The sequence below is a fragment of the Crocuta crocuta genome, unplaced genomic scaffold (genome assembly GCF_008692635.1).
Source record: "Crocuta crocuta isolate KB4526 unplaced genomic scaffold, BGI_CrCroc_1.0 scaffold219, whole genome shotgun sequence".
NCBI lineage: Eukaryota > Metazoa > Chordata > Mammalia > Carnivora > Hyaenidae > Crocuta > Crocuta crocuta.
This window is the reverse complement of record NW_027551572.1, coordinates 3099271-3124248: the sequence shown is the minus strand read 5'-3', so window position 1 is coordinate 3124248 and position 24978 is coordinate 3099271. Positions and strand designations below refer to the sequence as shown.

At 38.9% G+C, this 24978-nt stretch overlaps 1 protein-coding gene across 1 annotated transcript in view; it reads right to left on the bottom strand.

The window, feature by feature from the left end:
- The window catches only part of CERS6 (ceramide synthase 6), a 222673-nt gene that overhangs the window by 125514 nt on the left and 72181 nt on the right, over positions 1-24978 (bottom strand). The window contains exon 4 of the mRNA XM_077751179.1: positions 10605-10662. Within this exon, the coding sequence (XP_077607305.1) occupies positions 10605-10662 (58 nt within the window). The remainder of the gene's footprint in view (positions 1-10604; positions 10663-24978) is intronic.

Genomic DNA, 24978 nt, shown 5'->3' with positions numbered 1-24978 from the left:
AATTTAACCTTGAAAAAAGTTATTTTGTCCTTTCCATTGTTCACTGCCTTATGGAAGCATGAATTCCCTGAGGACAAAATGGCCGTCTTCTCTGTGCTTTGAATAGTCACTCGGAGGTAAATGATACCACCGCACTTTTGCTCCAAAAATCCTAAACAATAACAGGAGTAGCCTTTAGCAAGCAGGCCCATTCTCATGTGCGTTAATAAAGGAGAAGCACACAAAACGAAAACAAAACACTAAACCATTTGTCCCACCTTACAGCAAACCGTAGCTGCCCCAGTATTCAGGTGCTCTCTGAACCAGTTTTATGGAGCTACACGCAGAGCTGTAATCAGAGCACGAGCTAGTCAGACTGGGGGGCCCGCTGCTCTGCTGCACATCAGACACTTGTCCTAAGTACCCTGCCCCCACCCTCACACACACAGACAAGCCTGGGTCTTTCCTGAAGAGGCAGAACACCAGTTTTACAAGCAGAAGTAGAACATCTCATTACTCCTTCCCGAAAGCCATTGTTTTTAAGCAATGAACATCTGGTTTGTTTCATTATTGTTGACGAGAAAAATGCTTTTTGATGACCATTGTTTGTGAAAGCTATTAGCTCTCAGATTTTATTAAAACAAACCTTAGTGAGAATAATGCTCTTCTTGTTGAATTCAGTGAAGGATTTTTTTTTTTTTTTAATGTCAGATGATGATTCAGCTAATGCAGAGTGAATGTGCAGGTACAGATTTTGATACATGGATCAATATTTCATACCAAATTATCTGAACTCTTCTGAGAGTGACTGGTTTTCTATTCCCCATGGAAACAGGAGAGGAATACTAATGCAATCCAGTTCTCGGGCACTGTCCTAAGCCAGAGGAAGCCTGTAGTGCTAGCTTTGTTACCGCATATAAATGAGGACCAATGGTTTTCACAGTCAAGCTCAGCCCTAAACTTTTGAGAAGTGTAAGTCTATGCCTTTAGGGGACTGTCTAATAACGAACATTTTATGTAAATGAGTGTTATTATACTTGCCTCTAAAACAGAAGTGAGCTTTTTCTTTATTTTTAGACTTTCTACAAAGTTGATATTTTATTAAGTGAGCTGAAAAAAATAAGATTCACAGTTTGATCAAATACCAAATCCACCAACCCTTGCATAGATAGTTACACAAGAGCAAGTATCACTCAGTAATACTCGCCACTCATACTTGGGAATTCACATAACAGTTTCTCCTCATACAACAGAAATCCCTTTCAGCTTCATGAACTCCTTCAAGTCCTGAAATCCTTCTACCTCAGCGCCTGCAGGGTGCCATTGGTGTGAGATGTCATTCCTTCAAGACAAAGCCTGAACACAAAGCAAAGACAACCTGGGTAAAGGCTTCTCAGTGCTCTTTAGAGAAAATTATACATACCCCAAATTAAACTACTGCATCTCATTAAAAAAAAAGAGCTATAACTCCAGTGCTGATGAAATGGGTTTATTATCTGAACGTTGTAATTTTTCCTAGGTCGTGAACAATTTCATCTACTGCACGTTCCCTAAATAGAGCATATTGAGTTGTTCCAACCAGCTTCTTACTGTGAATAGTATATTAATGGTCTGCTAGTCACACTGTAGAAAGTAAATATGTATCACAGAAGGGGAGAAAAAATTGTATTGCATAATTACATTGGTTTGTGTAAAAAGGGACACCCATACCAGTCTGAAAATTAGCAATTTCTTTTGAGATTTAAAAATACTAAGAATGTAGTGAACCACAGATTCTCAGCTTTGCCAATGTGACATCATTTGCAAGTAGATAAATAAAGCAAGAATGGTGCTTAATGTGGGCCTTCGGAATACAGTCACTAAACTTAACTCTGTAGTCTTAACGGTCACTAAGCTTAACTCTGTAGACTAAATAAATATAGTCATAGGACAAAGTCTTTGCTTTTTCTTGTTACGTGGTCAGTCCTTATCAGCCCAGTAGATTCACGGAGTCTGAGTCCCTAGTGAAGCCTGGATACAAGTAGCCTACAATGTCAGTAATATCTGCATTTAAATACCAGCCCTCCCACTGACTAGCTCTGTAACCTTGGGCAAATTACTGATCCCTGGTTAGCCTTGGTTTCTTTATCTATGAGGATGAGAAGGTACACAGTACAACACAAGAGAAACAAACTCTGAGTGACCAATACAATGCCTGGCCTATACTCAGTACTCAGTGCAGGAAAGCTATCATGACTTTGATTGCGATGTGATTATTTTCATTGACTTGAACTTTTATCCTGGCTATGTACTCAGCCAAGAGTCTTTCCAAGTCAGTGGAACCCACACCCAAAAGGGGTGGGACTTTCATCGTGAGAGAAGTTTTCTTAAAGTGCTAAATGGAATGGGGAATTAGGCTATGGAAATCTGCTATGGAAACAGAGCCTGCATCTCACCAGAATCCCACCGGAGACCAAAAAAAAGCTCCTTCAAAAGTGAATACTAGGTCATTCTGGGGCATCTGGATCAAGATGATCATGGAACATGAGACCCTGGGAGAAAATTCAGGGCCTGGGGCAGTGAGAACCAGGCAANTCACTCACCGCTTGCCTAAACCCAGGTAGGCCCTTTGAGCTCACCTCATAATTGGTCATTTTCAAAGGATTCTCAAAGGTCATGATTGGGTCCCACCAAAAGTAACAGACGCCTCACAGATACTGAATGGTCAAAACTGTTACCATGGGTGCTGTACCATTATGATTGGTGCTTATGTGATGATGCTATACGTACTACATGTGCATCGTAACACCCCCGTCCCTTACCCCATAAAAACCCTGCTCGTTATTGTTCGGGGCTTCACCTTGCTGCAGCTGTGCCGGTTAATGGGTGAGCCCCTGCTCGAGCTTGTAATAAAGACCCTTTTGTACTTGCATCGGTCCCCACTCCTTGGAGGTCTCTGGGGACTCCCCTGCTCGAGCTTGTAATAAAGACCCTTTTGTACTTGCATCAGTCCCCACTCCTTGGAGGTCTCTGGGGACTTGCAATTCAGGCATAACACTGGCTATTTCAAATTCTTCTCTGAATCTTGGTATACGAGCTTTTTAAATGTTCTGTTAGCCCACGTTACTGATTTAAGAGATATAGCACTTAAATCCCAGAAAGAGAAAGTAACTTCTTAAGGCTGCAAAACTGATTAATGGCAGAATTCAATCTCAAGCTCAGGTCTTCTGAATACTTCTTCAGGGTCCTCACTGTACCACATTATCATCACGTTTTTACCAGCCTCAGAACATTCTCCTCAGACAAAATGCAAGACCCAAGTCAACAGAGAAGGGCAAAGGACAGGTACAAGGGAAATCGGAAAATATTCAAGAGGGTACATGCAGGAAGAAGGGAAAAAGGAAGATGGAAGAAGAAACATGGAAGGACGCCATCCCAAGGCCATTCCAGATCATTCCATTCCAGAAAGTGCATTTACCTATTTGTAAGCATCAAACCATAGCCACAACAAGGGGTCTTACCCGGCTAGGAGGTGGCAGCAACACAGTATTTACAAGTTTCATGTCAAGAGATTATAGGAGAGCTAGGCATTCACAGCCCACTTCTCTCAATCAGTAATTATTAGTGTTCTAGCTTACATTTTTAAAATCCTTTACAGCTTCCACAGCACTCCCCCACAAAAGCTGAGGAAGTCTAGGCAAGCAACATTTTCTCATTTTACAGATGAGAAAAATGAGGTTTCAGAGAGCAAAGGTGCCATGCAGCATGACTGGCAGGTCCAAACTACCACCTCCACCTTGACTTCTCACCTAATGTTCTCTCACAGTGATGTAACTTTTATTTCTCAATGAGGAGATTTGCTAATTAAACATACTTGAGTAACGAGATTTTGAAACTTGTTTTCTAAGTCTTGTTATCATGGTTTTAACTGACTTAGAAATTCTAAAGACCACAAGGCTGGCTTCAATTCTTGCCCCAGGCAAGTCAATTCATCCTTTTGAAACTGTTTCTCCTTTCTGAAATGAGAAATTTGATATGGTTGATCTTTAGGGTCTATTTTCAATGCTCATATTCTATGTCATCTGCAGCTGTTGCAAAATTATTTGATGGGGCCATTAGGTAAAAGTTAAAACTTACGTAAAACTCTAAATGTCAAATCTCCTTCAACAAGAAACATACTCCAAGAAATTTAAAAAAAATTTAAATGGACACATATTCTACTGGACTGGAAAATACTATTTTCACTGTCAAGACAGGCAAAATGATGACAATTTTGCTATTTCAATCGCAAAGATTCCAAGCTAACCAACAAGCAAAAGAGTATACCCTGAAGCATGATATCACCTTGAACACTTTGTGGCCTTGCTGAACTTGAAAGTACACTAAATGGGGCCACCTGGGTGGCTCAGTTGGTTAAGGGTCTGGCTTTGGCTCAGGTCATGATCTCACAATTCTTGAGTTCCAGCTCCACATCGGGCTTTGTGCTGACAGCTCAGAGCCTAGAGCCTGCTTTGGATTCTGTGTCTCCCTCTCTCTCTCCTTCTCTGCCCCTCACCAGCTCATGCTCTGTCTCTCTCTCAGAAATAAATATTAAAAAAAACTTTTTAAAGAAAACAAAAGTATGCCAAATGAATAATGAAACTATGAATAATGAAACAAATAAAACATATTAATAATGAACTATGTCTTCATTCTGAGCAGACTGAGACAGAATAAGAGAATTGGCAAAGTGCTTATTTGGCAAAGATACTACTTTATGGTGACGGCTTTTCAACCCCTAGCTATTCATGAAGCCAACAGAGTATGTGGCAACTTGCATAGTGTTTAAGTGTAATGAAATAAATGACAGTAAGTTGTCAGAGTACACTGTAGAATGCAGCACCATGGAAAGGCTGGGTTCGTTATTCAGATACNTCTGTCTCTGTCTCTCTCTCAGAAATAAATATTAAAAAAAACTTTTTAAAGAAAACAAAAGTATGCCAAATGAATAATGAAACTATGAATAATGAAACAAATAAAACATATTAATAATGAACTATGTCTTCATTCTGAGCAGACTGAGACAGAATAAGAGAATTGGCAAAGTGCTTATTTGGCAAAGATACTACTTTATGGTGACGGCTTTTCAACCCCTAGCTATTCATGAAGCCAACAGAGTATGTGGCAACTTGCATAGTGTTTAAGTGTAATGAAATAAATGACAGTAAGTTGTCAGAGTACATTGTAGAATGCAGCACCATGGAAAGGCTGGGTTCGTTATTCAGATATATCTCTCAGCTCCAGAGCTGGGACTCTGCAAACTGCAATTCAGTGGGCTCTTAGGAGCTGGTGCCTTGTGGAGTCGAGCCTCTCAGAAGCACTAGAAAGAGATGGGAAGATTGCAACAGGAAGGTGGGATGTACTCCTTTCTGTTTTGATTCCTGTTCTTGCCGTCACTTCTCCACCACTACCCCCTCACCCCCAGAAATGCATCTTCACCCTAGCAGTGGAAGTTCATCTTGGTGGCAACAGCAGCTTGCAGTCTGCAGTCTTTCCTCATTCCCAGAACCAGCCCCACTGTGGTCCCTCAGAGACTCCAGCTGGACAATATTCCCTCTTTGAGGTCCTGTTGAGCTCCATGGCTCTTCCTTCAAAGCTTCTACGTTCTGATAACTCCGCTCTCTTCTCTGAGCCTCTGGTCCTCAGAGAGGTAGCTTCTTTCTGCCATTACTATCTTCGCAACACCTCTGTGCACTGCTCATCAAAGTATGTACAGAGTGCCAGTCCTTGAAATGTCTCTTACTGTTTCACCGGGATGTAAATTAACTACATCAGTAAACACACTGTTTAGTTCAGCTGACTTTTTCTTCATAGATAGACCTTCTCAAAGAAAAAGCAGGGAGTTGATTTACATTCAGCTCAAGCTCTTATCTCATTGCAGACTGGTAGCAAATAGCAGATCAAATACTTGGAGTAACACAAGTAACACCAGTCTTAGTGGTTCCCCCAGTCAATGATTCTTTATATTATAGTCACTCCTAATAACTCCTGTTTTCTGTCTCATAATGGGGCCCTGACTGACACAAGAGTTAGGTAAAGGTATATTTGACTCCCTTCTATTCTAATAATATATGTGCATATGTACAAAATGGATATAAAATGTACCATATGATCAAAAAGTTGGATATACATTAGCCTAACATGTAGATTATAAGAAAAAATATTTACCTAAATCCTAGTTGCATACATCTCTACACTGCCTTTCTGTGACACTATTATTTTTTTTTTAATAACGAAAGAAACTCAAAGAAAAATATTCAAAGAACTCCACCCAATACAAACTTCCATCTACAAAGGAGAAAAAAAGGTAATGGTAAATAAGAGATAGCTTACTTTTTTTTTTTTACTTTTTTTAAGGCTTGAATGTGGTTTCTTTCAGGACTTAGGAAAATGTGTTAATTTGTATGAGTACATTGTGTGGTAGAATTTCAGACTACTTGAACTAATTCGAAGTTTTCTCTTAAAAATTACTTGTCTTTGGGGAATCTGGGTGGTTCAGTCAGTTAAGTGTCCCACTCTTGTTTTCTGTTCAGGTCACGATCTCACGGTAGTGAGATGGAGTCCCTTGTTGGGCTCTGTGCTGGGTGTGGAGTCTGCTTAGGACTCTCTCTCTCCCTCTCCCTCTGCTGTTATTCCCTGTTCATGCTCTCTCTTCCACTCTCTAAAAACAAAATAGCTAAAAAATAAAAATAAATAAAAAATTTAAAAAGTACTGTCTGGGGCGCCTGGGTGGCTTAGTCGGTTGAGCGTCTGACTTTCGCTTAGGTCATGATCTCGCGGTTCGTGGGTTCGGGCCCCGCGTCAGGCTCTGTGCTGACTGCCAGCTCAGAGCCTGGAGCCTGTTTCAGTCTGTGACTCCCTCTCTCTCTGACCCTCCCCTGCTCATGCTGTCTCTCTCTCTCTACTAGAAATAAATTAAAAAAAGTACTTGTCTCTGCCAATCATATTTATGGGTAAAGTGCTTATGTCTGGCAATTACAGGAGCAGACTATTGAGACAGGCTTATCTTTCCACTATTTAAATATTTCCTACTAACTTAGCTATAACTTTACCTAATAGTTCAACTAACCTGTCTATAATACTTCTAGAGTCTGCTTCACGGTCAGAGTGCTATCTATAAAGGGGGTTCTAAGTTGGGAAAGCAGAAAACATATAGCAATATAGCATATGCATACCTGAGCATTATCATATCACTATAAAACATAAGGCTCACTCTTTTGTTTCTCATCATGAAACTACAGAAGACATTTTGTTGATTTGTAGAAATGAATACACACATACACACAGAGTTTACGGGTGTCTAGAAATTTTTAAAACATAGGGCCAATGATTTCATTATTCTAGTACTATTCATATGTGAATGAATATTTTATTGCCCAAACTGGGTCATTTTCAGTATGAGGGGGAGGTAACTGCCTAGGATCCTAAGATAGCTTGTATGGTCACTCAACTCATGCAAGAAGTCAGCCTGTATATTGCTCCAAAGATACATTTACATATCAACTGTAAGCACTATGATATAATGCCATAGATGATAATGATAATATCATTCCAAGTCTGCTTAACACTCTAGGGTACCACACTACCACCATGTGCTTTATCAGAGGCTTTATTTCTATTAAATCCCCAAACATCTGGAGATGTAATTATTTAGTAGGTGTGATATGATGGCTTTTGTGGAAGGAACTAAAACTTATCATTTTAGTTTTTAATTCTTGACTTTCTTTAAAGAAAAAAGCTTCTTGCTGGTTGGAGAAGAACAGGGGCTTTCCAGCTTTCTGACTTTGAAAGTAGGGTGTAATTTGAAACCACAGTCTGCCTTGTCCAGAACAGCAGGATAAGGCCCTCATGGTGGAAATAGAAGGTTTATATCTTAGGCAAAGTAGTCAGGGCACAAAAAGCCCAGTGGCACAGGAGTCTAGGGTGCCAGCACTTACCAATTTGCCTCAGGTTCATTTGACCCAAAGGTAGAAGAATACTGGATAGTGCCAAGCTGTTCAGCATTTTTCTAACAGCCCAAGTAAGAATCAACATGTTTAATGCAGGGAGTAAGCAGCAGCTATGGCCTCTCACCTCCTAAAATTTGTCCACTGCTCTGCCATTTTATTTAAAATGCTTGGAGTGTTGTGAAAATTTGAATTACCTTGTTTTGATTATTTCTGATGCTGTCAATATATATATTTTTCCTCTTGTGTTAGATACCAAATACACTGCCTATTCCAAAAAAGTTACTAGAAGATGTATTTTAAATATCCATTTGAGTAAGTATTTAAAGTTCTATAAATGGAACAATGATTACATGAGGTCAAGTTTGCTAACTTAACCAAAGAAGGAAGTCATCTGGAAATCATGCTGTAAGTTAGGGCAAGCTAGTACAAGGGGAAAGTACTAGATTAAGAGGCAGCCATGCATGTTTCATTTCAGATTCAACTCTTAATAAACTAATTGTGTGACCTCTGAAATGCTCCCTACCCTCTCAGGATTTCTGCTTCCCCAGCTGTAAAGTAAGACGGTTGGACAAAATGGATTATGAAGTCCTTCACATGGAAGGGCTGGTTCGGTCACATGGATTCTATGTATACATTTCCAGCACACATTAGGATGGATATTAAACTACAGACTCAACCAAAACCAAGAGCTTCTTAGAGGAAGAAACCCCAAAAGCAAATAATTTTATAAGAAGAGCAACATCTAGTTCTCTTCTCATTTTTTAAGTACTTGATATAACTAGAGGCAGGCTGATAGGGAACTGGGGTAATTTAGGGAAAAGCAACTTCTAAGCAAACATTTCACTGACAAGTCCCCTTATTGCCTTCTACAGAGCCAGGGAGGGCTGGGGGATAAAAGCTATTCTTGTTCTCTTCAGTCTGTTTGGGGACTGAGAGAAGCAGAGCTACATGTCAAAGTGCTTCCTGTTCTGATGACAGATGGCCAGGCTTGCTGTAGATCGACTAAAAGAGACCATGCCCCCGCAGATGGAGGGAAAAGGGCACAGAAGTGCTCCCAGTTCTCACCATCTTTCCTTGCTTACCGTCAAAGCCCTTCGCTCCCAGAACCCAACATGAATTCCAAACCTTGACCTCAGCAACTTGACATTCCCATGAAACACAACTTTCCCTTGTCAACTGAAATTCCATCCAAAGCTATTTCCTCTTCCAAGGTAGTGGAGTTGTGAGCACAGGAGCCCTAAATCATTCTTTCTTCTCTCTACACAAGTAAATTTGAAAACCAGAACAGTGGGTTTCCAAAATAGCCATTGCCACCTCGTTTCTGTACCTCAGTTGAGAATTTGTTCATATTCAGACAGCCTACAGACAGCTTATCCTTTAAAATCTACTCAAATGGTCTCTTGGCCATGTAGCCTCATTAAGTGAAAAATATGTATAGTTTCTAAAGGAAAAGACAACAAGTAAAAAGAATAATCCCTCTAGGAAAATATGATGTTGAGAAACAACCAACTATTTATAATAGAATTTACTGCAGGCAGACACTGATAACTCAGACTTTAAAATAAAAACACATTTGCAAATTTTCACATCAATATTTACATGAAAATGTACTAGTAAGACATGACACTTGGCACAATGCCCACTTTGGAAAAAATTCTCTACTAAATAAAGATAACATTGATTTTACTTTAAAGCTTAACACTATAATTTTTTTTAAAAATAATTTCCAACTTTCTGGAATACTAGTATTGTTAGTATGCACGTGACTAAGAGAAGCTAAGTCTTCATGAGACTTCAATTTAAGCAGCCTAACTTGTTAGTAGTGCCATTCAGGATCAAAATTGCCAGGAATAAGGCCATGGCAGCCTGGAAGAGTTACTTCCATAGATAAAGATGCCTCAGTTTATGCAGGAATAGCAAAAGAGCACCAGGGGAAACAATCTACAAAAGGAACTCAATTTTCCACCAGCAGCTGGTGTTGCCTTGTTAACAGCTATGCAAGCCACTAAAACATAATTTCTGTTGGTAAAGATTATAGTGGTAACTCATGTTGTAACAACTGATTTTTTCAAGCTGTGTGAAATGGAAACTCTTAACTTCTTTCAAAGCATCAAATGATTTTATAAGGCTCCCAGTTCCCGTAAATAAGAAGTAACCAACTACAGTGATCAGAGGACTTGCAACATCTTTCACTGGAAAAATAAATTATTTTCTTTTTATATATTTTTTAATATTCTTATTTCTTTTTGGGAGACAGAGACAGACAGAGGGTGAGTGGGGGAGGGGCAGACAGAGAGAAAGCCACAGAATCTGAAGCAGGCTCCAGGCTCTGAGCTGTCAGCACAGAGCCCCATGCTGGGCTCAAACCCACGAACCCTGAGATCATGACCTGAGCAAAAGTCGGATGTTTAACCAATTGAGCCACTCAGGTGCCCCAAAATAAATTATTTTCAAAGACATTTTTGGTATCTACCTAAAAAAGTATTTACCATAGAAGAATAAATCACAGATATTTTTGTAAGTCAAAGAAAAATGCACAAATATTTTTAGGAAGCCTGTTATGATTGTTTAAAATATTACTACTGTTACACATTAAAAAAATGAGATACAGGCTTACAGTTACATAAGAATTATATAAAGTAACTTGGCAGATCCTACCTTTTTCAGGAACCGGACTCCATAGATAAATACATAAAGGTGAAATGAAAATCTCCACCTGTAGAAGTTAAAAAAAAAATTCTATGACATTCAGTTTATATATTTCACAGCACAGTATTCTGACATATGTTAAAGAAAAAAAGTCCCTTAAATTTGTTACACACACACACACCACTCCAACCAGGGATTAAGCTTAATGAGTAATTTCTGTGTTAGCTGAACATATATACTCAGGTGTATGGCTTACTACAAAATCTTAAATATTAATAATTCATTAAACATTTTTCTTTTTTTAATAATTTTGTACTGTTTTATTTTATTTTTTTTTACAAATAGTTTATTGTCAAATTAGTTTCCACATAACACTCAGTGCTCATCCCCATGAGTGCCCTCCTCCATGCCCATCCCCCCCTGCCCCCCTACATCCATCAGTCCTCCGTTTTTGTCAGCATTCAAGAGTCTCTCATGGTTTGCCTCTCTCCCTTTCCCCCACCATTTCCCCCCTTCTTCTCCCCCTTGTTCCTCAGTTAAGTTCCTCCTAATCCTCCTATACGTGCAAACATATGATATTTGTCCTTCTCTGCCTGACTTATTTCGCTCAGCATAACACCCTCAAGGTCCATCCATGTTGCTACACATGGCCAGATTTCATTCTTTCTCATTGCCATGTAGTATTCCATGGTATAGATAAACCACATCTTCTTGATCCATTCATCTGTTGATGGACACTTAGGCTCTTTCCATGTTTTAGCTATTGTGGAGAGTGCTGCTATGAACATTGGGGTACATGTGCTCCTATGCATCAGCATTTCTGTATCCCTTGGGTAAATTCCTAGCAGTGCTATTGCTGGGTCATAGGGGAGTTCTATTGTTAGTTTCCTGAGGAACCTCCACACTGTTTTCCAGAGGGGCTGTACCAGTTTACATTCCCACCAACAGTGTAGGAGGGTGCCCGTTTCTCCACATCCTCGCCAGCATCTAGAGTTCTCTGATTTGCTCATTTTAGCCACTCTGACTGGCGTGAGGTGGTATCTCAGTGTGGTTTTGATTTGTATTTCCCTGATGAGGAGGGATGCTGAGCATCATCATTAAACATTTTTCACTCAGTTACTGTCTTTATCCATTTGTTCATCTTTTCTTTCTCCAACTTATGCATTTCCTCTTGTTAATCATTCATGAATGGATATACTTCAACAATATAAAGGTACATAAGATTGATATGAATTCCTTGCCTAATTCAGATATTAATACGTGAAATTAACTGAAGCTCATACTTGTTTTAAAAATTAAAAAGTCCTGAGTATTTTTAAATCAGGTAAGATTTTTTTCATCTTTCAACAAATACTTAGGATACCTTTGTGATGTTGCTACAGGAAGCTGTTTGGCTTCTAAATCATCCTTCTGATATACAAATGTTAATGACTACCTTATACCACTCCAAACTGTACATCTAGCTGTTAATTAGATGTTCAGTGAGGAAAAAAAAAATTGGTCCCTTTCAATTTTAAATGATTCAATGTTTTTCTTAAAATGTAAGACTTTATGTAGACAGTGGTAATGTTTGTGGGGGGAAAAAGTTGAAGCTCTTATTTTTTACTCTATACAAAAATGAACCACACTGAGGTGTAAGACCTAAATTTGAAAGGTGAAACTATAAAGCTAAGAGAGGAAATTGATAAAAGATATCTTTGCAATTTGGGGATAGCCAAAAACTTCTAAATAAGACTTTCAAAACCTCGCTTTAGAAAGAAAAGTAATGCATTTCATAACAAAATTAGATTCTGTGATGTGGTCTTAAAAGATAATAAACAGATAATAGATTAGAAGGTGTTTGTTAAAAATATCAAAACTTATTGGAAAAAATTATTGGGACAATGGAAAACACCGAATATGAATCTTACACATTAGTGTTATATAAATGTTAAATTTATTGAGTGGGGGGACTGTGTTAAGGTCTACCTCGGAGAATGTCCTTGTTTTTAGGGGATTTACACTGAAATGCTTAAAGGTGAGTAACTGAAATTTTAAAAATATATACCAAAACTTTCTGGAAATATAAAGACTTAATACAAGTTACATATTATACATATATATGATTACTACAAAAAAAAACCCTCTTGCCCTAGTACCCCAATTCCCAATTTTATTTCTTGTGTTTTTCATTTATTTATTTTTTAAATTTAATTTATTTTTTTAAATTTACATTCAAGTTAGTTAACAATGGTTTCAGTGCAACCATGATTTCAGGAGTAGATGCCTTAATGCCCCTTTCCCATTTAGCTCAGCCCCCTTCCCACAACCTCTCCAATAACCTTCTGTTTGTTCTCCATATTTAAGAGTCTCTTATGTTTTGTCCCCCTCCCTGTTATTTCTTGTGTTTTTTTGGGTATGAATAGCTATGCCTTTAAAAGCTGGCTAAATTTCACTAAATAGCATTCCCGAGGTTATGTTGTTAGTAGTACTATGTTGTTAGTAGTACAAGTTATAAATGATCACAAATGACAAGATGAGAAAGGGACTAGTCAACTTCAATCTGTCAGGAGGCAGAAGATTGCTTTACGTGTTCGCAAGCTATGTTTTCAGGTGATGATTCAAATTCTGGACAAAATATTCTGGAAAAACAACAGCTTCTTCAGGTAAGAGGAAAAGAATAATGGTAGGCGGCCTCTGAGAGCTGAGTTAAGACCCAACAGCAGACACAACTGTCCCTCAGACTTTCATTCCCAGACTGACTGACCGTTTAAACGTTCTGGAATTCAAATCAGAGCTAACATTTAGAGAAGAGCTTTGAACTTTAGGGTTGAAAATCTCCAACTAATAATTCATAAAACCTGAATTCAGGAAGGAACAACAAAAAACTGATGGAAAGCAGTATAATAGTTCAATGAAAACTTCCAAACAATATAGAAAGGTGATGGGTCTCAAGTCTCATACAAAAGCCTTTTTATAAGTAAAAGTGGTTCACTTGCTGCAGCATCGAAGTCAAGGATTTAATTTTGGCCACATCTCCATTATTGATTTTTGGTGGTTGTGGATGAAGTGTCTGTACGTTTCTTTCTGTCTGAATGTAAAAATTCTAGATCAGAAGTGAAGACCAGGAATGGCTTCAAGACCATGTAACTTGTGCAGCCACCACAGGGTCCCATGCTTGGTTTAATGTTCTGCTGTCAGTATCTTGAAATTCTTAATAATTGTTGAAGAAGGGGGGTGGGGGTCTACATTCTGTTTTCACTGGGCACTGCAAATTATGTAGCTGGTTCTGGTTAAGATGCACTGAATCTTTGGGGGTACCTGTGTGGCCCAGTCAGTTGAGCGTCCGACTTTGGTTCAGGTTATGATTTCATGGTTTGTTGAGTGTGAGTCTCATCTTGGGCCCTGTGTTGATTGCTCAGATGCTGGAGCCTGCTTCAGATTCTGTGTCTCCCTCTCTCTCTGTCCCTCCCCTGCTCGTGCTCTGTCTGTCTCTCTCAAAAATAAATAAAAATATTAAAAAAATTTTTTAATTAAAAAAAATGCACCAAATCTTCTAGCTTTGGACAAATCTATTATTGAGGGAGTTTATAGTATACTGTTTTGGTATATGGCCCAAGGATGTGGTGGCATAAGTAATCTCCACTTTTCTCTAGTCCCTTCTACTCCCCGATATATTAAACCAACCTACTTCATGCATATGCAGGTCACTTTTCTGGTCCTGAAGACAAGTGAATTTGCAACTCCCAGGTTAAATGATTTATAACAGCTGTTTCAGCTCTAAAACTCTTCTGTGAGCAGGCAGTGATCAGGCAATTTTTATGTATAATAAAAACTTTATGGAAGTCATTGGAATTCTTATAATCACTTATTGTACCTACATTTTATTTCTTCCCTAAAATGACCTGGTTTTCATAAGACACAGGTTCTAATACAGGACACCAATGCCTCTATCATTTGAATAACAACTTGCGATGAATATTTACGAGGCAGAGTTTATTCCCACAAAGTATCTGCAGGAAGCAAAATTTTCAAGGATTCTGCCACACACATAACTTTTTTATTTGTGTAGTTTCATTAAAGTTACAGTTTTAAATGGTGTCTAGCTACCATCTCCTGACATCTAGCCTCCTCTAACCTCCCACTAAAATACCGATAAAATAAGAGGTAAAATTATATCTTTCTTTTTGCAGTCACAAAAAGAAAGATATAACCTTTAACCTATTGCAAGAATCAGAGAATTCTGAAGCAGAAAACAATAAAATTAGATTTTAAAAACAAAATTCAAGGCAGAGAGAAACAAGTTAGGAGTCTTAAAGGAAGTAGGAAAATCTGTGTGTAGCTCCCTTTCTCTGTTTTCTACCATCTCAGATACAAATGCAACCATCTGTATCAGTCAGAAACCTTGACTGCTCTAGGTCACGAATGAGGCTTTTTGAGGCAGGGAGAGTCTGTCTATCTTCCCCCACCCCCCATGGGTGAGTGACTGCTATTTCAAAATGTAAGTGGGGAAAAAGGAGAAATACTTAGCACCCTGGAGTTTTAAATGCAGAAAAACAGATTTAGAGACAAGATGATCTATGGTGGTACTATATTCTTGGGGTTGGAGTTCTTAACTAATCCATACAGAGAGTACAGAGAACAAGGCACTGGCAATTACTGCTTTATTAGAGACTCTTCTAGCCCACTGTAAATGAGCCAGGGCCTGTAAACATCAATAGCCTCAAGGTCTGAGATCTATAAGAGGCCTTTTACTAGCAAACAAGAAGACAGAAGGTGGACCCCAGGGCAATCCACGCACCTTCTTTGTGAGGGAGTCTAGATGGATATTGCCAAATTCAGGAATGAAAACAAGAGCTAAATGTCAACATGGGTCTACCGAGAAGTAGTGCATAAATATGGAAAAAAAATATGGAAAAAGCTGAAGCTTCAAAGGAAGACCTGTCTCCTAAAAACGACTCCCTAAAGGAACCAGATATAATTTTTAGGAAAGTATTTGGCATTGTTAACAAGATACAAAAAGATATTCCCTTAAAGACAAAAGTAGAAAGCCATAAATCAATAAAGGACTACTGGGTAAGATAAAAAGGGATTCTAAGTAAAATCAAGAAGCACTAGAGAGATTCTAAAAATGAAGTGATAGAATATTACCCACTTGGGGGGAGAGAAAAAAATGTAGATGCGTACTATGTAAAATTAAATCATTGATGTAGAAGACAAACACCCCCATATGGCTAGAGAAAAGAACCAATAGATGAAAGAAGACTTGAGATCTGAAGGACCAGAAAAATCAAGTCTAATTATAGTTGTTTCTGAGAAAACACACCCGAAGAACTGAAATAGAATAATCAAAGACAGTAAAATAACAGAATCAGAGCTGAAAAAAAAAAAAAAAGAGGACTAAATTGTGTTCCACCTGATCTCAATGCAAAACCACATTCTGAAAAAAGTTTTGAATCCTAGGGCTAAGATTTAAGAAAAAAAATAACAAAAAACCCCAAAACTTCAGTATCAGGCATAAAAGCAAAAGTCAGTCAGAAATATCAAATGAATGTAAGCCACCATCAAAGAAACAAGGTCCAGTTGGCTTTAAATTTCCCCTTTATATTTCTTTTTTGTAAACTTTTTAAAATGTTTATTTGCTTTTGAGAGAGAGTGAGGATGAGGGAGGGGCAGAGCGACAGAGGTTGAAGGTGGATCCCAAGCGAGCTCTTAGCTGACAGCAGAGAGCCCGATATGATGCTTGAACTCACAACCCTGAGATCATGACTGGAGCTGAAATCCTCGCTTAACTGACTGAGCCACCTTGGTGCCCCTCCTCTCTGTATTTTTAACCTACAGAAGAAAGAGAAGATTCAGTCAGTAATAGCCACCAGCAGCCAAACTGTGTTTTACTTGTGAAGGAATAGGGAAAGTAGTCTCACATATTCAAAGGCTCTGAACATACTTTACATATTAACCATTACTAAAGAATTACTTAGGTTAATTCCAACCCATCAAGATATATATAAAAATTAAAAATTAAAAAAGCCTAATTTTAGAATAAAAGGTCTATGATTAGCAACACAAATAATTGCTCTAAATTTCACTGCCAAATTAAATGCTATTGCTCTTAAGAGACAGTGTAATTAATATAAAATATTTAATAATAACCAGGGGATAAATCCTTACATTTTATTAGTGAAAGCAGGCGTTTGGAGAAGGGAAGCATTAAACTCATTCTTACAGAGAAATTTCAAAAGGTAGTGTTGTTATGGTAATAATAAAAATACAGTTAAAGAAGGTTTTTTTTAAACACTTAAAGCCTGGTTAAGGATGGTAAATTGAATGCATAAATTTACCTCTGTGTTTTTTATGAATGTAGCACTAAATGCGCAGAAGACAAATTTTTGTTAAGTATCAACTCCCAAGGACACAAAAAAGAGGAGTGAGACCAGCCACCCCATTCTGGAGACTAGAAAGCAGAAGGTACGTGTCAGCCTGATTAGCAGAACCGAAGGCTGGATCCTAAGCTGTCAGCAGAGGATGCTCAGAAGCATCACACGAGGCCAGAAAGAGTCTGGACGAATAAATGACTCTGCTACATAGCAACTTCTATTGGGCACAACAGCCTAGGGATTAACTTGCCCAGGGCCACACTGTTGCTAATTGCAAAACCAGGACACCAGTCTAGTGCAGCACTGCCTCTAAAGGCCCCTTTCAAATTCCACAGAATTACAGGGCACTTCTTTTGCCTCGAGAAGTCAATGTGTTCCACTACATTTGTTTGGACATGGAAATCTTCTATATCCATCAAACCTGAACATTAGAATGGAAAGCTAGTAAAAACTACCACCCACTGAATCTAGTTTATTGTCCTTATACAAGGCTGAAAGTGTTCTTTGTTAAAATCAAGACTAATAAAATGTGCCATAAAAGCAGGGAATCAGAGCATTGACATCTTGTGTCTTGCTGCCAGGTGTCACGAATGGCACCAGAATCCTCATCTATAGGAGGAAGAAGCAGGGAAAACATCTAGAGCGGCCCCCCACAGCTCACCTCAGCACACCATCCAAGACAGAGCAAGGCAGGCATGTGGGGCCATTTTGCTTACAGTTATGGTGTACTTCCTCTACTCCAGGAGTGTTCTAAGTACTTTACAAATAAAAAGTCATTTAGTGAAGCAATTCCAAACAACTATGTAGGTACTATTAACATCACCCCACCCACCCCCAACTCCCTTTTTTTAGATGAGGAAACAAGTACAGGGTGGTTTACTAAATTGCTGAGGGTCACACAGCTAATTAGGGAGAGAGCCAAGATTGAACACTAGGCTGGTTGGCTCCAGTGTTCCAGCCCTTCATCATGAGGCTACGCTACCTCTTCCTGATTATACACTCCTGAAACCTGAAGACCATGTATTCAGCTAAAATGGTGTTTTTAACGAAGGTGACATTAACGGACACCACATAATAAGAATAGTTTTTGTCCTGATGAATAGAAATCAACTGCTCGCAAAACTGGATATAGGACTCCACTGGTGTTTTGTTTTTTGTTTTCCCTCAATACCAGGGTAGCTACATTAACAGTGAGCTTGTCAGCTGAAGTCAACAGTTATTACCCAAGGGTCATTCTCCATCTTAGCCAATCACCTTCTCTACCTGCTGCATGAAATACTATCCCTCCTTCAGGGTTTAGGTCAAATACTACCACCTTTTCTGAATGTTGCAGCACTGAAGGCACTGTGTCTGATGGTGTGTTCTTTACCTCTTTACCTCATCTTTGATTACTGCTACAAACCTCTGACTTGGTTGTGACTTCCAAGTAGGTAAAACTGAGCCTTATTTATCTCTGTATTTCTGACAGCAAACATAGTGCTTTGCAAGGAACAGCTCCTAAACTGACATCTGCATTTTTATTAAAGTTAAAGGTACTCCTTTTACTTATTTACTTTTAAGTTTATTTTAATCAAAATAGTTCACAATCAAATAATGTTACCTATTTCTAGGAACTTTGCAAAATATAAATAAGAAGGTGGGAAGATGTGCCAAATACTGCTAATGCGATTTTTTAAATGATCAACATAATAGGAATTTGGAATCAAAGAGTCAATTCTGGAATAGTGTAAATAATGAAAAATATTGTTATTGAGTGCCGAACTAGGATACAGAGCACAAAAAATAGCATATAGCTCCTTTAATTATGAAATGGAATTCATTATTTTTATAAAAATTTTAATGTTCATTAATTTTTGAGAGACAGAGAAAGAGACAGACAGAGAGACAGAGAGACAGAGAGAGAGAGAGCGAGCAAGTGTGAGTGGAGGAGGGGCAGAGAAAGAAGGAGACACAGAATCCAAAGGAGGCTCCAGGCTTCAAGTTGTTAGCACAGAACCTGATATGGGGCTCGAACCCACAAACTGTGAGATAATGACTTGACCCAAAGTCGGATGCTTAACCAACTGAGGCAGCCAGGTGCCCTAAGATTTCATTATTTTTGAGACATTTTTCATTTTAGCTGTCCCATCATGTAAACAATACAAAAAATATATTTCTTATCAAATATATTAAAAGAAACGAAGTAGGGCCTATGTCTTTTCTTCCATAAAATTTAAGATTCAATATAAATCACTACCCCTATAACTTGCAAATCATTACAAATGAAGTAAAATTATGATAAATGAGTAGAATATAAATTAGTATAGACTGTATTATTTTGATACTTTAAAATACATAAACTCACCCTTTTACATGGAAACACAAAGTAGATTAAATTCTTGTTTTCCTACTAAAAATTCAGAGCTGATGACTTTCCTAAGATACAAACACAGCTACGACACAAACATATTCGGATTTTATCGCTTCTCTGGGCAAGTACATTTGGACTTCTAGAAAAGGGGTTTCTGTATTGTATCTGACATATTCACTTCCACAAAGTTTTGAAGTAATCGTGGTTTCAAGCTTAACAGTAAGTTTTCCTTATGAAGTGAACAGCATTCCTACTTACTCGGTTTTCTTCAAGGATCACCTATTTACTTTTATCAAACAACAGCCAGCATTTCTTGTGCACTTACTTTATGTCTGGTACCATCATTAAGAGTTCTGTATGTACTAACTCATTTACCTTTTATGAGAACCATATGGGGCAGATGCACCTATCACTTCCGTCTTACAGATAAGGAGAGCAGATTAAGGTAACTCGCCTAAAAATACAGTTAGCAAGTGGTGAACTTGGTTTTGAATCCAGGCAGATTGATTCCATGCTTCTCACTACTAAATATTACCTCTTTCCTTTAATACAAATATTAAAATAAAAGGTATTTTTTATTGGAGTAACTTTCCTCCACAGATCACACTCTCTTATCACATTAACACAAAATCAGGGGAATTACTGACAGTTGCCACCTCCATTTTAGCTCCTTTTCTATGCAAAGGCAGAGGGCAAATAAGACTTTCTCTGTTGTCTCTTCCTTTTTTCTGAGTAATGCACACGCCCAAAGTGAAATGACTTAGCCAGAATCCTAGTTAGAGTCAGTGTTGTGAATGAATGCATGCTGCTTACCCTAGTGGGAAACAGCTTACCGAAGCCAAGCATTTGGTCTAACGGGTATTTCACTGTAACACTGGTTTATTTCTGTGTGCATAAATCAGAGGTCTCCACCCCAGTTTTTATTTCCTTGAACCTTGGGTTGTTCTTAACAACTAGGTAGGGACCCCCAGGAGTTCATTCACACCCATATTCTATAGATGAGAACACTGGGTCCAGAGAACTGCATAACTCCCCTACATTCTCAGGTAAAATAAAACAGGTTTCTCCATTCTTCACACTCGATCTCCTTCACCTGTGTGTCTTGTGGCCCTGTGGCCATAAAACCAAGACTGGGAATGGATGACCACACCATAAGTTTCAGAAAATACTCAGCAGATACCTGATATACAGCCTATTCTGTGAGGAGGCAGAATAGTATTCACTGGCGTACAGATATGGAATTTCACAAATTAAACCAACACCTAAATTTTTTTCAAAGTCTTCATAATTCTGTTTGGGTGACTGGTTGGTTGGCTGGATTTTTTGGTTTACAGAACAAAATAACCTTTGATTAGTATGCATTAGTAAGTCTAACAAAGCCATCAGGCATCACTGAATCATATTTAAAATTTTTTTTTTAATATTTTTTATTTATTTCTAGGAGAGAGAGAGGCAGCGTGAGCAGGGGAGGGTCAGAGAGAGAGGGAGACACAGACTCTGAAATTGGCTCCAGGCTCTGAGCTGGCAGTCAGCACAGAGCCCGATGCGGGGCTCGAACCCACGAACCGCGAGATCATGACCTAAGCGAAAGTTGGACGCTTAACCGACTAAGCCACCCAGGCGCCCCTTAAATTTTTTTTTTAACATTATTTTTGAGAGACACAGACAGACCATGAGCAGGGGAGAGGCAGAGAGAAAGAGACACACACAAAATCCAAAGCAGCCTCCAGGCTCTGAGCTGTCAGCACAGAGCCTGATGTGGTCTTGAACCCACAAACCATGAGATTATGACCTGAGGGGAAGTCAGCGCTTAACCAAATGAGCCACCCAGGTGCCCCATGGTATCACTGAATCATGTTAATGATGCAGACAAGTATTTCTTTCTTGTTCCATCGGCTTTTAGCCCAAGTGCCTCTCTCCAAGGACTGGTTTTCTCTACCTTCAGGGTTCAGTATCTTGAAGTGAGTGAGGGATAGACCTAAGACTTAGTTAATGGATAGGTTTCATCTGAGAACATGTTTTCAAAAAGATGTAACATGATATTTTGGTCAGTATTCTCTTTTCAAGATATGACTGGGATACTTATTTATTGCTTGGGTACAATAGAGATGTTCATCAACTGGGTAGAAAAGTAAATTGGCTAGCTTAGAAAACATGGATCTTAAAGAATTAAATAAAGGTGAGATAAAAATCGCCATTTTTGGGGAATGTCTGAGATACAATCTAAATGCCCAAGATAGTTTTCAAACTTTCCTTAGTTTAGAAGTCCAAAGAAATAACCTACTTAGGAGAAAAAATGTTATTCATCCCAGAGACTGATTACACAGACTTGGGTTTTAGCCTCAAAGCAAAGTTTTCCTGAAATTATTTCTACTTCTATCAATAATTTACTCTGTAACTCCAAATGTTTTCTTCATTTGCTGAAGGCGCAGCTGTTTCTGTTTGAGAAGCAACAGGTACCAGTGCAAAGACAGTGATGTCAGAAGTAGGTCAAATCTATTCACTTTTCATTCTCAGGTCAAATGTGAGCTTAATTTGACCGGAACACTCTTCACTAACTCACTGATTCACAGAGCAAATTAAGTACTATGTAAAGTTTAGTAATTTGCAAAAAATGCTATATATCTCATGAATATATATTCATGTACATGTGCATCCATACACATATACATGTACCATAAACATAAAGAAGGAAATAGAAACACCAAATTCAGGACAGAGATTACCTCTGGAGGGTAGAGAACACAGAAGGGGGATACAGGGAGATTCAGCTGCTTCTGTAATATTTTAATCATTTAAAACAGGATTGGAGAGAGCCGAGTGGGTCCTTGTTTCATTAGTCTCTGTGTTTTAAAATATTTCATTATAGAAAAGATAGTGTGAAAAAGAATTAGGCTCATTAAAAACATTAAATGACTATGTCTTTTCCTTCTGCCACGCCGGGAAACCATGAACGACCTGTTCTTTACGGCCTCACCCTAAGCATCCTTTTCATAGCATATAATGGATTGTACTCTTTTCCTATCATTACATTTGTACTTTTAGGACTAAATTGCCATTGGAAATAGTTCAGATATCATATGCACTTTATATTTAGTTCTAAATCTACTGGGTTCAGTTTCTTAGATTTAACTACTTTGGGATTTTTTTCTTATGCAGTGTTCATAAGTTCTATTAGCAGTTAAATGATAATTTACTTCTTTCTCCAATTGTATACTGGGGTCCACCCTTTTCTCTCCAGGCTGCCCTCTCCTGTGAAGCTCGCAGCGAGGCCGAATTCAGCGTCGCTGGTGTTTGCCCCTTCTTGTCAGTCTTTCCAACACCACGGCCAACCTCCTCCCATCTGCTCAAAACACAACTGCCAAGAATCTGTGTGTACAAATTACACTTCTGTTAGGTCATTCCGCTTATAAAATTCCTCTCATTACTCCTAGGATTCCCTGGAATATAGACTCAACTTGTAATTGTGAGCTTTAAGTCCACTGGCACTCAAATTTGAGTGGCCATGATTTGCGGAAATCAAAAAAGATAAATAAGCATTTTCCAACTAACACTCATCTCAGATAAGGATAAAAAAAGGAAAAAAAACCCCAAGATTGTTCCCCTGTTGCCAAAAACAAAGTGGGTCAATAGGACTTTGGAGCATGCACTTGCAAAACGTCACACTTCTTAAGAGTGTGACTGAGGCAAAACAGCCAAATGTTTATTATCACCTGTAGTCAAACTAATGGTATGTGTTCCTTGAACGTCAAGTATGTTCATAGTCTCCGTGTGATGTTTTTCTTATACGAAAGCAGACTGAAGACAAAGGGCCATTTGTTCGGCACTGATGCTGGGACTGCACAGGAAAGCAGAAAACAGGAACTAGTGGTACTTAGGTTTTCAAAATGTATGTGCTTTTGAGTTTAAGAAAGAAATGAGTTTGACCTTCTCTACTGCCCTGTTTGGTGTCAGTTTTCTGCCACAGGCTCTACTACACGTCTCGTAACTGATGTGGGACTGAGCAGCAGATCTTTCTCAGGGATATCAGTGGAGCCCTGAGTTACCCCCTAAATCCTGCCTACGACTCTAGTATAAAATGTCTTTGGCTTCCTCATCTGAAATTGGGGACGAAACTACCTACCTATCAGGTTGTTAGAATTCAATAAGAAGCGGGGGAAAAGATTAAAAACTGAGAGAGATGGACAGGAATGAATCCTAGGTTGCTGACTAGCCTTGTTGATAATTTATTTGCCCTGACATACCAGGCTCCCCATGTAAACATTTAAAATCATTATCTCACCTCCTGGATCTTTTTTTTCTTTACTCTTTTTTTTTTTTCTGCCCATGCCCACCTACCTCTCATTCCCGAGCCTCTCCAACCCATTCTCTGCCACATTCTCCTCCTGGACTTTTAGTTGTCTGTGAAAAATATATTTGTACATGCAGATTATAGATGCTTATGTATGTGTATATGTGTATACATATATATGCATATACCCATGTATATTATGTAAATATACATATATGTCCATGTATGTGTATATGTATGTATGAATAAAAGTTAAATCCGTGAGTGTCAAGGACCTTCCATTCAGAAACAAATACAGATATGTAAACTTCTGACCTACTGTCTTCTGCTTCAGAGGAGGCTGTTCTTGCTCCTTCCTCTTTTAGAGGAAAAGACATAATCAGGCTAACAATCTGTCATCACTGAGGTTTCTCCCAAAAAAGTCACTCAAAATGCACTCCTGCATAGAAGCATGAGCTATTTCACAAAACTGAACCCAGTTACAACATGCACAGTGAAACTGCTGGTTGACATCACGTGAGTTAGGCACTGATTGAAAGAATAGCAAGCGGGCCACACACCAGCTATATTCATCTGGCAACACCTCCTGTTTAAAAAAAATTTTTTTTTACATTTACTTATTTTTGAGAGACAGAGTAAGACAGAGCGTGAGCAGGGAAGGGGCAGAGAGAGAGAGAGAGAGACATAGAATCTGAGGCAGGCTCCAGGCTCTGAGCTGTCAGCACAGAGCCCCAGGCGGGGCTCAAACCCACAAACCGTGATCGTGACCTGAGCTGAAGTCGGATGTTCAACTGACTGAGCCACCCAGGTGCCCCAACACCTCCCGTTTTAATTAATAAAGGCCCTCTTTTCACTGTGAGCATGGGGATGTGGGGAGAGGGAGTGTCTACTTTGAAGCAGCAACATAATCTCTTGCACCAGCTACTAACAGAGTATTCTGCACTAACTGCCGAGCCACACTTAGAAAACAAGAAACAACATGAGTCAATGGGAGAAGCATGAGACTATCACTCAGGAAACACTATGATCGGGGCGCCTGGGTGGCTTAGTCGGTTGGGCGTCCGACTTTCGCTTAGGTCATGATCTCGCCGTTCGTGGGTTCGAGCCCCGTGTCGGGCTCTGTGCTGACAGCCAGCTCAGAGCCTGGAGCCTGTTTCAGTCTGTGACTCCCTCTCTCTCTGACCCTCCCCTGCTCATGCTGTCTCTCTCTCTCTCCTAGAAATAAAGAAAAAAAAAAAACATTTAGGAAACACTATGATCATCCCCTGACCTCCTCAGGGTGATCCTGGACAAGCTCAAGTCTCTCTTCAGGGGAAGCAAGGAGACCTTTAAAGTCTCTTTGACCTCTTAAGCTTTGAATCTAGGTGTTCTATTTTGATCCTACAG